The sequence below is a fragment of the Rhinopithecus roxellana genome, chromosome 10, assembly GCF_007565055.1.
Source record: "Rhinopithecus roxellana isolate Shanxi Qingling chromosome 10, ASM756505v1, whole genome shotgun sequence".
Lineage (NCBI taxonomy): Eukaryota > Metazoa > Chordata > Mammalia > Primates > Cercopithecidae > Rhinopithecus > Rhinopithecus roxellana.
The window spans coordinates 59,610,168-59,626,460 of NC_044558.1; the positions used below are offsets into that span (position 1 = coordinate 59,610,168).

At 41.5% G+C, this 16,293-nt stretch overlaps 1 protein-coding gene across 1 annotated transcript in view; it reads right to left on the minus strand.

Moving 5' to 3' along the window:
• Positions 1–16,293, minus strand: part of SLC4A8 (solute carrier family 4 member 8) — an 84,959-nt gene that overhangs the window by 26,818 nt on the left and 41,848 nt on the right. Inside the window, 6 exon segments of the mRNA XM_010374008.2 lie at positions 6,842–6,874; positions 6,876–7,004; positions 7,606–7,711; positions 10,818–11,063; positions 12,126–12,259; positions 12,863–13,037. Coding sequence (XP_010372310.2) covers positions 6,842–6,874; positions 6,876–7,004; positions 7,606–7,711; positions 10,818–11,063; positions 12,126–12,259; positions 12,863–13,037 — 823 coding nt within the window.

A 16,293-nucleotide genomic window follows, 5' to 3' on the forward strand; every position in this document is an offset into this window, starting at 1 on the left:
GCCATATGTCTAATTTTAAATTGTTTAGTAGTCACATAAAAAATATAAAAATAAGTGAAAATAACTATAATATTTATCAAATTATTTTATTTAATAGATATATCTAAAATACTGTCATTTCAGTATCTAATCAATATAAAATATTGATGAAACATTTTATATTCTTTTTTGGTACCAATCCTTCAAGATCTGGTATAATTGTATGTGTACAGTACAGTCTCAATTTGACAAGCCTAAGTTCAAGTGGCCATTTGCCACATGTAGCTATTGACTACCCACATTAAATACCGCAAGTCTACAGAATCTTAAGCAAACTCTTTCAGAGTGATTTACTGAGTGGGAAATCTCTGTGACACCGTGCAGGTCATCTTATATTACCAATTCAAGAGTGCAGAACTTTGTTTTTTTGTGTGTGTGTTTTTTTTTTGAGACAGGTGTCACTCTGTTGCCCAGGCTGGGGTGCAATAACTCACTGTGTCATCACAGCTCACTGCAGCTTTGACCTCCCTGGCCTCAAGTGATCCTTTCACCTCAGCCTTCCTGAGTGGCTGGGACTATATGCGCACACCACCATGCCTGGCTAATTTTTTTTTTTTTTTTTTGTACTTTGCAGAGATAGGGTTGTGCCATGTTACCCAGGCTGCTCTCAAATTCCTGGGCTCAAGCGATCTGCCCGCCTCAACTTCCCAAAGTGCTGGGATTACAGGTGTGAGCCACTCTGCTTGGCCCAGAACCTTGTTTTATAACTTAGGATTTTTTACTTTAAAGAAAGGATAGGATCACAATTGTATCTACTTCCATCCCCTAGTCCTGCCCCTGCTCCCTGCTGTCTCCCCACAGAAGGCCTGTACTGATGTGATTTAGCAACAATGATACCTACAAGGTGAAAAAGACATCCTTTCTGTGATAGCTTCGTCAGCACTTGTTTGGGGATCATAACTCCAGTTGAATTAAAATTTTAAAATACTCTATAAATGTTACAAATTTAGCTGAAGGTGGTTCGGAGGCTTTTCTAGGAGGGTGTTTTAAATAGATTTGTTTTTGAGGGGGATGGTAGCAAACTAGCTCATGGACTGAAAAGTTGTGAGTCTCAAGAGTGGAAAAAAAATGAGATGATTACAAAGAAAGTAAAGACAAGTGGAGCAGGAATAGAAATGGGGTGGGGACACTAAAAATGACACAGGTCCTAAACTTCGGTGTACACTCTGTAATAATCAAAAAATATAACATCTAAATCTCTAAATGGTCCCTCACATTTCACATGTCTGACCCTAACAATAGTAACCACAGGAAAATAAAAATAGAAGAGAATGTTAGGGCAGGAAGGGACTTCTGAGCTCATCTAGTTTAACCCATTCATTCTAAAGAAAAACGCCCAGAGAAGTAAAGCAACTTGGCCCTATCACACTTAAAGGTGGAGTCAGAGTACAACCCCAGGTGTTCTCACTATGAACTGCAGGTAAGGCAGTTCAGGTAAAGCAAATAAATTATACAGGGAACAAGAGGCTCAGGCTACTCCCGTTGTACTTCCTGCAAGCCCAAAGTGAGAGACAGAGAAACAGCAGGCACATTCTATCGTAGGTAGGAGAAAACAACCAAGTCAACTCCAAAATACTGAAGAAACATTGACGTAAAATGTCATTTGAACATGATTCTTCCAGTAGTCTTTTCTGTATTTTTTTTTCCTTTAAAAGAAAATTCCCAATCTGAGCCAAATTGGATTTCTGATTAGTTACATGGGCATTTAGATCAATGAACAAAATACAAATTTTGACACATTATGTGTTCCAAAGATATGTTCATTGGGATTCCATACAAATGGAAATCAAAAGATATTTACAGGAAGAAAATACTATCTTTCACATGAACATCTGCATACAGTGAGAACTTCACATTTATACCACCGTGTCTCACACAGACAACTCCTAACAGGCTAATAATCAGTTGACCCAATCCACGTATTAATCCACTTTTCACTCACAGATAGTATTGTCTGCACACATGTGTAAAATTAAGCAGTACATTCTAGACTTTTATTCCAGGGGAAACTGCCTTGTATATATTAAGACATACATATAAATACATTTTTAAGCAAGAAAGAAACCCATTATTTGCTCCAGTTTTTCCCAACTCTCAATCTGAAATAAAGAATAGCACTTGGCCGGGCTCATGCTTGTAATCCCAGCACTTTGGGAGGCCGAAGCAGGCAGATCACGAGGTCAAGAGATCGAGACCATCCTAGCCAACATGGTGAAACCCCGTCTCTTACTAAAATTACAAAAATTAGCTGGGTGTGGTGGTGCGTGCCTGTAGTCCCAGCTACTCGGGAGAAGGCAGAGGTTGCAGTGAGATCACACCACCACACTCCAGCCAGGCGACAGAGCAAGACTCCATCTCAAAAAAAAAAAAAAAAAAAAAAAATTGCATTTATACAAAACTTGGCCTTGTAGAAACAGCCCTCTGTTTTGTGAGGCAGAAAAAAGGGCAGCCATAGTACACTTTCTTACAATATGTTTAGGCATCAGAAGGGCTGAATTTCTTTTTCTATTTAATGAAATTAAGTAACATATAAGTTATAATCTTAAATATTGATTTTATACCATTGATTTTATAAGGTTTATAAAATTTTATTATAAAATGTGTATTTTGCTCAAAATACACATGCTATCTTTGTCCCCCCTTTTTTTTTTTTTGAGACCGAGTCTCACTCTGTCACCCAGGCTGGAGTGCAGTGGCACGATCTCAGATCACTGCAACCTCCACCTCCTGGGCTCAAGCGATTCTCGTGCCTCAACCCAGTAGCTGGGATTACAGTCATGCACCACCATGCCTGGCTAATTTTGGTATTTTTAGTAGAGATAGGGTTTCACTATGTTGGCCAGACTGGTCTTGAACTCCTGACTTCAAGCAATCCACTCACCTTGGCCTCCCAAAGTCCTGGGATTATAGCCATGAGCCACCACACCCAGCCCCTTTGTCTACATTTCAATCCAAACACCCAATCATCCTCCATCCCCCAAAAAGGCCTTTGTTTTGTAACATAATTGAAGACAATCCATTTTTGATGCCTGTGTGGAGTCACTATTCTATGGGGACTGGATTTTGTAAGGCTGCTTAGTATGGGGATTTCCACAGGAGTCAGCAACTTCAGTAACAAAGTGGGCTGCTTTAGGAAATCCAACTCAACATTAGAAGGTAACACCAGTAGGCATAGTTGAGTAGAGTATTACTACACCATGAGCTCCCCTCCTTCTGTCAATCCCATCTGTTCCCAAATTGAAGAAAATGTCAGAGAGGAAAAGGCAGGGAGCATGCTAAACTAGGACCCACCATGGCACACCACCTTATACTCTTGGTTCATCATATCAGATCTCACTGTATCCTTGAAGCATAATTGGAAAGAGACGGCAGGTGTCATCACAACATTGTGCAGATGAGGTGAGGCACAGAGAGGATGAAGGACTTGCCCAAGGTCCACAGCCAGCATCCAGGTCTCCAGGCCATGGGCCTTGGACACTGCATTCCTGGCTCACATGGTATTAAGCTCCTATGAGACAGGCGCCCCAGTCATAACCAGAATCCTGATTGTTCACAACTCACCACATCCTAATCCAATGTTTGTGCTATATTTCACCCAGCTGATTCTGCTTTATTTTCCTACAGTTTCTGGAAAAATCCTTTCAACCAAACAAATATATGTTAAGCAAACAGCAATAAATCCTGTTTCATTCGACTGAATAATTTGAAATAGAAACTCCAGAGACTCTGGAATTTGGTGCAGAGCAGTAGGAAAATTATAGAATGCTATCGTTCTACTTTTCATCACATTTGAAACTCTAATTTAATCCCAGGTTGCAACTAAAATACTGAAATAACCAAAATGGAAAGAATTGTCTTTTATAACATCACATAAAGTTTCTTTGCATCTGAAATTTTTTTTTTTTTTTTTTTTTTTTGAGACAGAGTCTCGCTCTGTTGCCCAGGCTGGAGTGCAGTAGGGTGATCTCGGCTCACTGCAACCTCCGCCTCCCGGGTTCAGGTGATTCTCCTGCCTGAGCCTCCCAAGTAGCTGGGATTACAGGCATCTGCCACCACACCAAGCTAATTTTTGGGTTTTGCCATGTTAGTCAGGCTGGTCTCGAACTCCTGACCTCTGGTGATCCGCCCGCCTCAGCCTCTCTTAAAGTGCTGGGATTACAAATGTGAGCCACTGTGCCTGGCCACATCTGAAATTCAAAGTGTCCAAAATCACACTGCTAGTCACAGCAGATAAGCAGTGAAGTCAAATCAGGAGGCGATACATGGAAAAATGGCAGAGATGAGCCTCTGGCCCCTGAAAAATGTAGAAATGGAGGCAGGCAAAGAGCTCAGAAATGAGAAAATACAAATTTGGGGCACTTCGCATGACAACTTCCAGGGAGTCATCATGTGGTACGGTAAAACAATACTATTTTAACTAAAAACAAACATTATACTTTTTGGGGAAATGACTGCTGAGAAATAGAGAATTCATCTGTCTACCTTTAGCAAAGTACAATATTATGCTGCTGTGGGCATCTGGCATTGTACCACCAAATATCACAAACCCAAGTGAATTCTTGACAGCACTTAAAGGGATAATTCGGCCCTTTTTCTGCTTTGAAATATAAGTGAGAAACTAATATTTTAAACTGTTCCTGAGTTACAGTTTCATTAAAATATGTACTTGCTTAATACCAACTGCTTAGCCTTTAAAAACCAAAAACCAAACCTTTACAGTTGGTCTCACACTATCACACACATTCACAAACTCATATTATGAATTTTTGTATGATTTAAACTAAAAATATATTTTATTGAAAATGCTGTATTGGCTGGGCATGGTGGCTCACCCCTATAATCCCAACACTTTGGGAGGCTGAGGCAGGCGGATCACCTAAGGTTGGGAGCTCGAGACCAGCCTAACCAACATGGAGAAACCCCATCTCTACTAAAAATACAAAATTAGCCAGGCATGGTACGTGCCTGTAACCCCAGCTGCTTGGGAGGCTGAGACAGGAGAATCACTTGAACCCGGGAGGCGGAGGTTGCAGTGAGCCAAGATTGCACCACTGCACTCCAGCCTGGGCAACAGAGTGAGACTCCATCTCAAAAAAAAAAAAAGAAGAAGAAGAAAAGAAAATGCTGTATTATACATGTATAGGTCAGAAATTTATTGTGTGCAATGAAAAAAAAATGCCATAAATAATGCTCCACCCAAAAGCTGATTTTCTCCATGAAACACCAAGAAGGTTTTTCATTTACTGCAGGTAAGGCCACACCACTGGCCACATAAATAGGTTTCTCTGAAGGCCACTACCACCCATCCCCCAACAGAGGACTGGGAGCACATCCCCATTTTTGATGTACTGATGGTAGATCTCTTGCCAGCAAAATGAATACCCTTTTTAATATTATCTTCTCCTTAAACATTTATTAATACTATCTACAATAGTATATCATCACTAAAACAAATTTTTTCTCAGTTCTATTTCAGAAGGCATCAAATGATTGTGTTCTTTTTTTTTTTTTTAACTTTTTTATTTTTGAGACAGAATCTCACTCTGTCGCCCAGGCTGGAGTGCAGTGGTACAATCTCAGCTCACTACAACCTCCACCTCCCAGGTTCAAGTGATTCTCATGCCTCAGCCTCCCAAGTAGCTGGGATTACAGGCGTGTGCTACCATGCCCAGCTAACTTTCGTTTTTTTAGTAGAGATGGGGTTTCAACATGTTGGCCAGGCTGGTCTCAAACTCCTGACCTCAGGTGATCCACCTGTGTGGGCCTCCCAAAGTGCTGGAATTACAGGTGTGAGCCACCATGCCCAGCATGATTGTGTTCTTTAAATAAACTACAAATACCCAATGTATTTCTTCATATCTGACTGTTCTAACTTTCTGGCAAATTAAAAAGGTATGTGGCTTCTTCTCACTGATTCATATGTTTGAGGTTTAGCTTGGTATACTGTGGTAAAAGTACATGTAATCAAGGCCTTTAGGGGGCCTTTCTGTGGCACAAACTTTGTGGTCACTGTAGATCACCCATCTTCCTTTTATATTTTTGACATGGCAAATGTAATGGTCATTTATTATAGATGTTTCCATGTGACTGAAGGATGTAAATAATTCATGCACTTATCCTTTTCAGTGTTAACTTTCTGTGAGGAGGTCCCAGTAGCCATTCTCCACCTTCTCAAGTTCCCTTTCAAAGAAACAGCCCACGTAGCTACTCCACACTCAGCCTCTAATCTTGCCCTGCCAAAACTGGCAAAAGCCTTGTTCATAATACAAACAATGCTATCTGCACCATGGAAAGGTTGCTGAGGTGTCAAACAGTAATACAAACCAAGTCAGGAGCATGCTGGTTGCTGCAGTCATTGTCGTCAGTGATTTCATAAGCTATTTAAAAAGCCATCCCTGGGAGAAGATTTTTGGGTCCCCTAAAGTATCCAAGGTCACAACCACAATTTACTGTATTCAGGAGCCAGCTGTAGCTATTGTGTGTTAAGTGTCTCAGAATTCTGGAAATGAAACATAACAGCATTCTGGAAATAAGACTTAATAACTTTTTAAAAACCATCACTACCACCTTAACCTTAACTGGCACTTGTAGACCAAAAAGATTTTAAGTATTAACCCTTCATTCCCAACCACAGATCTACGAAAGAGGCTGCCAGACACTAGGAGAGAATGCCAGTGTGGCTCATCAGGACATCTGGAGTTCTCCACCTGGCCAATCAACCCCATAAGCAGCATAGAGGCTGAGAAAAGATTCTGTTATATTTGATTCTAACATGAAAGAAACGCATGAACATGCTACCTACTCGGGTTGGGAAATAACGGCTCGTCTTAAACTGTCTTTAAGGTGCTTGAGAGGATGAAGGTGGTGAAGAAGAGAATACAGGACCAAAAGAGGACATCAGGAGTATAGGGTCCATGATGGCCACACGCAGATCCCATGAACTCTCCATGCATCTCCTGGCATTCCTGGAGGAACAAGCATTCCGGGTGATGAAAGGCAGACACAACCGAATAAATAGCTGTTTCCTTCTGAGTCCACCACTCATTGTCATCCATGGTTGCTGGGAGCAGAGGCTGCAAGCAGCATCCCCTTGACCTTTATGCAGTTGCAGGGTCCTCTCTTGCACAGGCAACTTTCAAGTAGGGTGGCTACTTATGGTCCTAAGACATAGAACCAGAAGTGTTCTGAACAAATACTATTTCCAAGGCTCTGGAAGGACCCTGGCAACTTGTATTATTCTTATCACAGAGGACCTCCAAACTTGAATATTCTTCAACCCCACATGTCTGGATCTGCCCCCTGTCCTGCATGGTTTCATCCCCACCTACCCTTGGTGCAGGGTCACTGGGTAGGATGTGGGGGAAGAAAAGAGAAGGGTAATCTTCTCCTTTTACGTACAAGAACACTTCTGAAAGGATAAAAGAAAATGAGTAAGAATTGTTTTTTAAAAAGCTTTATTTTGGTAAATGCCAGAGTTTGCCAAAGGGCCACTCCTCCCTTTCACTTAGAAGTCCCTCCTAAACCTGTGGTCATAATGCTAGGACATCTGACAGCTCCAAAACTTACACTGACAGTCAGGTTAGCCCAGTGGACTTCTGCTGTCACAATGTTGTGGTCCTTCCAGTACTGGAGGGTATGATTGTTCGGATTCTCTGGGAGAGTACACCTGCAGCTGAGGGGAAAAATTAAAAAGATTCATGAGGAAAACAGCCAAATATCCAGTTAAACGTTTTTAGAACAACTGGTTTAAAGGCTGTCAGGAGCTGCCTTGCTGCTGCTTTGCATACTTCAAACCTAAGTAGTTGAGGCCCCTCTGTAGGCCCCATCACACTCTAATTTTTCAGTCGGTCATTACTAAAGTTGGACTCAAATCAGCCCATGGATCTTGGATTAAACTGTGCCGACAACCACATTTGGCATCTGATATGCCCAGAATGAGTCCTGATTTTTTTTTTTTTTTTTTTTTTTTTTTGCCTGATTTCTATCTCTTAGGCTCTTGCTAAGAAATTTAATCTGCATAGCAAGGAGGTTTCGATATCCTATTTACTTCTCAACAACTTCCTCCAAGCCTGAATATCTTATTCCCTATACCCTTCGTCATGCTCTTGTTCTAGAAGTCAGTGTCTCCTGGAATCGTGATGTAAGCACTTCCTGACACTGAGTTATCTTTGGTAATATCCCACTACCTTGGCCATTCCCTGGTCACTCATGGTAGAGCCAGACCTAGAAGCTCTATTAGCTTCCCCAGGCCTCCTACTCCAGCCAAACCAGACCAGACCAGACCACACCGGTGCCATCGGCCACCATGTTGTCTCCCAGTCCTAGCATGCTTCATGCACAACCTGGCTCCCAATATGGTCAACTGACACAGCCATCCCTACTAACTTTGTATGATCTGTGAATTTAATAAACATGCCTTCTAAGATATGGCATGACTGAATTAAAATTCAAAAAGCTCTCAACAGGTTAGAATAATAGGAAGAAATCGACAAAATGAAAAGTAATAGGGAAAGCTATAAAGCCCTATACTTAGGTTTAAAAAATCAATTCCAAATAAATAAACTGTGGTACATCTAGATAATGAAATATTATTCAGTAGTAAGAAGAAATGAACCATCAAGTCATGAAAAAACAGAGGACCTTAAATGCATATTACAAAGTGAAAGAAGCCAATCTGAAAATGCCACGTACTGTATGATTCCAACTATGACATTTTGGAAAATTCAAAACTATAAGGACATAAAAAGGTCAGTGGTTGTGAGGAGTTGGGGGGAGGGAGGGAGCAACTGGCAGAGCACAGAAGATATTTAAGGAAGTGAAAGTATTCTGTATAATATTATAATAGAGGATACATGTCATTATACATTTGTCAAAATTCACAGAATGCACAACACCAAGAGTCAACCCTAATGTAACCTATGGACTTTGGGTGGCAATGATATGTCTGTTTAGGTTCACTGATTGTAACAAACTTACCACTCTGGTGTGGGATATTGATATTGGGGAAGACTGTGCCTGCACTGGGGTAGGGGGTATATGTGAACTCTCTGTACTTGCTGTTCAACTTTGCTGTGAACCTAAAACTGCTTTAAAAAATAAACCATTTTTAAAAACTCAATTCCATACATATTAACATAAAATCACTGAAAGAGTTGAGGAGCTCTAGCTTCACATCAGCACCATATGAATTAACAGGAGATTGCGGCCGGGCGCGGTGGCTCAAGCCTGTAATCCCAGCACTTTGGGAGGCCGAGACGGGCGGATCACGAGGTCAGGAGATCGAGACCATCCTGGCTAACACGGTGAAACCCCGTCTCTACTAAAAAATACAAAAAAAACTAGCTGGGCGAGATGGCGGGCGCCTGAAGTCCCAGCTACTCGGGAGGCTGAGGCAGGAGAATGGCGTAAACCCGGGAGGCGGAGCTTGCAGTGAGCTGAGATCCGGCCTCTGCACTCCAGCCTGGGCGACAGAGCGAGACTCCGTCTCAAAAAAAAAAAAAAAAAAAAAAAAAAAAAAACAGTAGAATGCGACTTAAAAAAATACCATCTTGAGCTTTATTAACAAAGAATTTGTTTCTAGAACCAAAGTCTACTCAATCCAGGGCTGGTCACTTTGCCTGTCTTCTCGGATATAAGCCTCATAAAGACAGATCCTTTGTCATGTTTGCCACTATGTTTCCAAGGCCTAAAACAGTGCTTGGTACATAATCGGTGCTTAATAAATATTTGTTAAACAAAGAAAATAATGATAAAAAGAGGTCAAAGAATGAACCTTACAGAAATGAGAACTCTAATGCCAATAGGAGCCAATTCACTAGGCTTTGAAGATGATACTCCCTAATCATTGTTACTTTCTAGTAAAATAAAGTTCTAATAAATTTTTTATTAATTCTGATTTTTAAAAGGTTAATGAGTGAATAACTAGAATAGATGAAAGTGTATCTGCGGCTGGTTCGCAGATGCCTCCAGACAGTGTACTCTCTCTTCTGAGATAGTTTCGGACTGCAGTTGTTCATTTCACAACCAGATCCTCCACATCAGAATTGTACAGCCAGAACTTGATGTACAGAGCTAAGGGAAGAGGATCTTTAGTCATAATTTGGAGAATACTATTACAGAGAAGAAATGTTTATAGGACCAGAGTGTCCCAGATGGTTGAAAACACAGCCAGGTACTGTGTTTCTTTTCCAAGTGATCCAAACCATATTGAACACATAAACAAATCATAATCTCTTGAGTTGAAATCTAGGAGGTAAGTAGGCTTCTGGATCTTTATGATACAGTGTGAGACACTTCTGGATCTGAAAGGAATGATTAATATATCTTCACCTAATAATTCCTAAGAGTTGCCTATACATACTTTCAAAGAAAGAGAGTCCTTCATTTCAACAAAGGAGAGAGTCCATTCTCTCACTTGATAACATAGTCCAGAGGTTCACAAGTCCTTGCAAAAAGAAGTTCCTCCCCATAACTAACTCAAATTCTCCCTGTTACATTTGCAGCCCATTTTTGTTTCAGTGCCTAGAACCAAAAGACATGGTCTGGAAAGCATTTCTTGGGTCCCCTCTGTGGGACTTCTAGTCGATCTTCTCTGTCAACACTTTTGATTGTCCTCCTCTGGCAGCCCTCCAATACTCCTTGTCTGTATCTGACATCCATTTCCCAAAGGGCAAGACACTTCTTGACCAGAAGCTGTAAGCACTGCCTAGCACTCTACATCAGCAATTAAACTCAGGCCCTTTGCTCAATTTTTAAAAATAAGCAGAAAGCACACTTACTAATAGAGGCTAAGGTGGTCCAGCTGGCTGTGCATGTGGATGGGGTAGGTCTCTGCCAGGTGAATCAGTTTTTCTATTGCTTCATAGATGAAAATAATGCAAATTAGGGAGGCAAATGCTTCTTCAGTGAAACGGGTAATGTAGCAGACAAGGGAACTGGCATCAGTTGCCACAAGGACAATACACAGGAAAGCGGTCCACAGTCCAATACAAGCTCGCAGGGAGAGGTATGAAAGAGCATAGTCTCTGAAACAAGACCAAAGTTCATCAGAAAGCACGGATGGATGGCATTAAGAGACAAGGAGTCAGAAATGTGGTTAATTCATCTCATCTAAACCAGCACTGGAACCCAGTTTATCCCTAATTCTGACTGTATTTTACTTCTAAATAATGCTCTGGCACAGTTATGATACAGATTTGCCTCACAGGATATGGGCAAGGATATGAAAACTGAAAAAAGAAATTGTCTCATATACATTCCTGCCATTACTACCTAATGTAATTATGACCTTATTCTTGCAGTTAAGAAAAAAGGGGGCTGGTCCTAGTCCCATGAGCTGCTACTTGAAATATAAAAGGAAAAAAGATTATATAGGAAAAGTTGGGAAACCACAGCACTCGTGTGCCCCACTACCACTAGCAAAAAAAAAAAAAAAAAAACAGAACAGGTGGGGGGATATGAGGCCAAATTAAAAACTGACTCACAATGGAAATGGAGAAGTTTGAATTAGCTAAGGAAAGTCTTTTTAAACATAAAATGTCAAGACTTCAATAATGGCTGAGGAATATTAATCAAGCTCATTAAGAATAGGAGATCTGAGGCCGGGCGCGGTGGCTCACGCCTCTAATCCCAGCACTTTGGGAGGCCGAGGCGGGCAGATCACAAGGTCAGGAGATCGAGACCATCCTGGCTAACACAGTGAAATCCCGTCTCTACTAAAAATACAAAAAAAAATTAGCTGGGCGTGGTAGCGGGCGCCCATAGTCCCAGCTACTCGGGAGGCTGAGGCAGGAGAATAGCGTGAACCTGGGAGGCGGAGCTTACAGTGAACTGAGATTGCACCACTGCACTCTAGCCTGGGCGACAGAACGAGACTCCGTCCCAAAAAAAAAAAAAGAACAGGAGATCTGCTATTTTAGGTATGGTGCTACCTGGGGGCAGGACAACAGACCAAATTATGGTCTCCTTTCAGGTTTCTTCCAATCCAAATGATATTGTCTGTCTGTACTGAGTAGAACCCTGACATTTAATCCTGGCAACATAATCACTAAATCTGGTTAGGGTTTTCAGAAAAACAAATGTCTTACTTGCAGAATTTGAACAAAATCTTTTCAAACACAAGCACTGGCCCAGTACTTCCCAGGATGGTGAGAGCCTGTCCCGCAAACAACGAATAAGCAATCCCAGTCATGGAGGCTCCAAACAAGGATTCAATTGCACTCTAAGAGGAAAAAAAGCCATCACTGAGTCCGTAGCCCATCAGTACAGAGTAATGTTGGCTTAGCTACATTCCTGACTTTGCTCTCCTGTGTGCCTTGATGGCCATTTGCTTGTATTTCATCTTAGCAAGAGTGATGTGCACACACCATCTAATATTCCTATAAACAGATACTACTTTAATAATTCAGGTGCCCAGATCCATTGACACATGATTCCTTAACTAACTCCTATTCTTCAGTGACTCAATTCAGTATTTGAAAATATATAGAAAGCACAGTGATACCATTCACACTACAAGCTCACATATAGAGTCACTTTAAATCTTATTTTAAAATGGCATCACTATATCCAATTTCCATCACTGAGGCAATAGAAAATTCAACTAGGCAACCAGCTACTGAAGCTGATGCTCAAGCAGAAGAGTCTGTTCTAAAGAGAGGACCGTGTTGCTCTTTGGTATGATGTCAGAAGACCATGGTAATTCAGAGGAAAAATCTAATCTCTTCAGTCCTAGACCAGGTAATTTCCCCCACAGTGGACTTGGCCACCGCCACAATATTTTAGGTCTTGTTTGGGACCATTAGAAGTGGTTAAAAGTCCTTACTATGCGTCCCTCAGTGGCTTCTCCAAGCAATCCCCCAAAGGTGATGACAGGTGACATGCAGGCACAGTACAGGAACAGAAAGGAGGCCAAACACTGTAAGCTGAGTGCATCCCGGTAGTCACTCCAGTACCAGGGGGCCTTCCGCTTGATGTCCAGCACCAAGCCCCCAAATAGCCTGTGGAAACACAATAGACAGGCCTCTAACAGTCTCTCTTCCCTAAAAGCATGTAAACAGCACACATTTGAAAGCATTTCAAATGTGCTCCGTTTAGAGGTAAGATTTTGGCTTCAGTTTGACTCCAGTACAGATATCTCTCTTGGGTCAGCACAGAGTCTCTTTGCAACCAAGGGTATGACTTATGGTAAATTTAAATGAATATCCTAAACATACAAAGAATTAATTTAGGTATGCATATTATCCATTCAATAAAAAGTTCAAAAAAATTAACATGAAAGCAAGTATTAGCTTCAGACTTTAAATTCTGAGCTGTTAGGAGGAAATGTGCAAAACCAACTTAAGGTATTAATTATTAAATGTTTTCTAGATAAAAAGCCCCTATCACATGCACTTTCTTACTCTGCACAACTACCCCCCTTACTTGTGAGAAATGTGTATAATAATTCATTCATGCAATTGACAAGTAGCAGCAGATACTTGGTGCCAAGCACTGTGCCAGGTACTGGAGATGCAGTAATGAGCAAGACATGAACAGCCTTGCTCTTCAGGACCAAGTCTAGTGCAGGAGACAGGCAGTATTGTGAGGGTGCTATGGTGGCATAGAACAGGGAGGGGCATTTCAGCCATGACTTCAGGGAGGGACTGGGAGTTAAGCAGATGAGGCAGAGGGACCAACATGGGTGACACTTAAAGGTGAGAGTGCTTGGTGGATCAAGGTGCTGAGAGATGTGAGTGGATAATACAGTGCGAAGGGTGAATGCCAATAGACAAGGCTGGAGAAGCTAAGTCAAAAAGGCCTTAAAAATGGTTTTATTTATTATTATTATTATTTGAGACAGAGTCTCGCTCTGTCGCCCAGGATGGATTGCAGTGGTGCAATCTCGGCTCACTGCAAGCTCCACCTCCCAGGTTCACACCATTCTCTTGCCTCAGTCTCCTGAGTAGCTGGGACTATGAGCGCCCGCCACCATGACTGGCTAATTTTTTTGTATTTTTAGTAGAGACGGGGTTTCACTGTGTTAGCCAGGATGGTCTCGACCTCCTGACCTTGTGATCTGCCCGCCTCGGCCTCCCAAAGTGCTGGGATTACAGGTGTGAGCCACTGCGCCTGCCAGAAATGGTTTTAAGGAATTAAAACTTTATCCTAATAGCATGTCAAGTTACTGAAGAACTATAAACAGAGGAGTGACATAATCAAACATAGATTCTGGAAGGACCACTCTGTGGTAGTATGATGAATGGAACATAGATTAGGATGAGAAATGGATGGATTCAAGAGCTAATCAGGAGGTAGAATCAACAGGACTTGGTGGCAGGACTTCAGCGCCCTTCTCCTCTTCTCAAAGATGAGACAGACCAAGACCAAGATATCCCACACTAAGGAGGAGATGTGTTCCCAATTCAATCACTTTTTCTAAGAGTGGAGCCACTGCACCAGGGGGAGGGCTGTCAGGTGAATAACAAAAACAGCCACTCAGCATTTTATAGCACAAATCACCTGGTTTATTCTACCAATCAATGGCATAGAAAAAAAAGGAAGAGGGACTATTACAGAATGGGAACATAACAACCAAATGCAAACTCTGATTGACTCCTATGTCAAACAAATGAACTCTAAAAAAGATGTTGCTAACACAATCATAGAAAGGTTTAATAAGAATGGAGCACTAGACGATGTAAAGAATGATTGCTAATTTTGTTAGTTTGATAATGACATGATAATTTTTGTAATGTCCTCATCAAAGAGATGCATACTGAAGTATTTACAGGTAAAATGTCGGTGATTTGGTTTAAAATAATCTAGAAAACATAAAAATAAAATTAACTGGGAAGAAACAGATGAAATAAGATTGGCAAAATGTTGGTAATAGTTGATGGGTATCTGGGGATCATTAAACTATTCTCCCTACTTTATGTTTGAAATTTTCTATAATTAAAAAGCTATTTTTTAAAAAGCACACAAGCTACTCTCTTATGGAAGGAGACTTGGTGAGCTCTCTTTCCTTCTCTCACCTAGAAGACTGGAGGAGTATGAGGAGGCCTGGGATCTGTATGCCAGGGGAGAAGATCCAGCCAGCCCTTTCTCCTGGAACACTCTCTCTCATCTAGCTAGTACAATGGGTGCACAGGTGGACACAGGACAGACACTTACCCACCCGCTCTGGTTCTGGTGGGTATAGTTGGGTTCACCTTTCCTCAACTTACAGCAGTAACATCATAATCTAGGTCTGGGTTTAGGGAAGAGAAGCAAAGCCAGCCTTGTGATCTGCCTTAGTTTTAGCCTATCTGGCAAACCTAGCTTAGGTAAAGGAGCTATCTACATGATCTAGCCTAAATCAAGAGGCCTCAGGGTTTGGGGCCAATGCTTCAGTTAGTAATAAAGTGTCACTTTGTCTTGCTTTCTCCTCTAGGTAAATAGCCCCTCAATACCTTGCAGGCAGCAGTAATTTATCTGGGGCAAGATTCAAGTATTTCTGGGTTCTTAGCTAACATAGCATCTTATTATCATGTGATTATCACCTCTTCATTACCAGTCATCTTCCTCTGGAGAGCATAATTCTGTGAGAAGAATCCCCCTGTATAATAGTGACCCCCTACACACACATACACACACACACTCTGAGGCTACCTGAGATGCTGCCATGAATACTCAGCCCCTAGACACAGGAGGAGAGGAGTATCTGTGAGCAACAGACAAAAGATTTATGTGAAATGGATTTCTGAGAAGCCGTAAAAAGGGAAGACATCTATCTGTCTAGCAGTGATTAAAAGGTAGGGAAAGATCTGAGCTCTTATAGATGGTATAACTATAAATTAATAAAATAATTTCTGAACACTTTATGAAGTCAACCTCATACCTCATTCATGCATAAAATCAGACTATGGTTGCACATCTACAACAGATATTCATCAGGCATGGATGCTTCTTTCTGTACTTGGGATTTCCTTTCCCTTTCAACACTGTCCTTCACATTCAAGTTTTCTGGGGCAAGAGGCACACAGGGATATGAGTTTAATTTAAGCTTGATGCAAGAAAGGACTTACCGGTGTAGAGGGTCACTAGGCTCTGGAGCATAGACTTAAGGAACCCTTCCCTGGAGGGCTTTAGAAACAGGCCAACCATCCATTTGTCTGGTATACTTTGGAAGAAATCTGTTTGAAGTGTGGGGGGATCATCGAGATAGCAGCTCCTGATTCTTTTTTCCATTAACCCTTCCCAAAAGTGGCATCCCCCATAAGGGACAGAAATCTA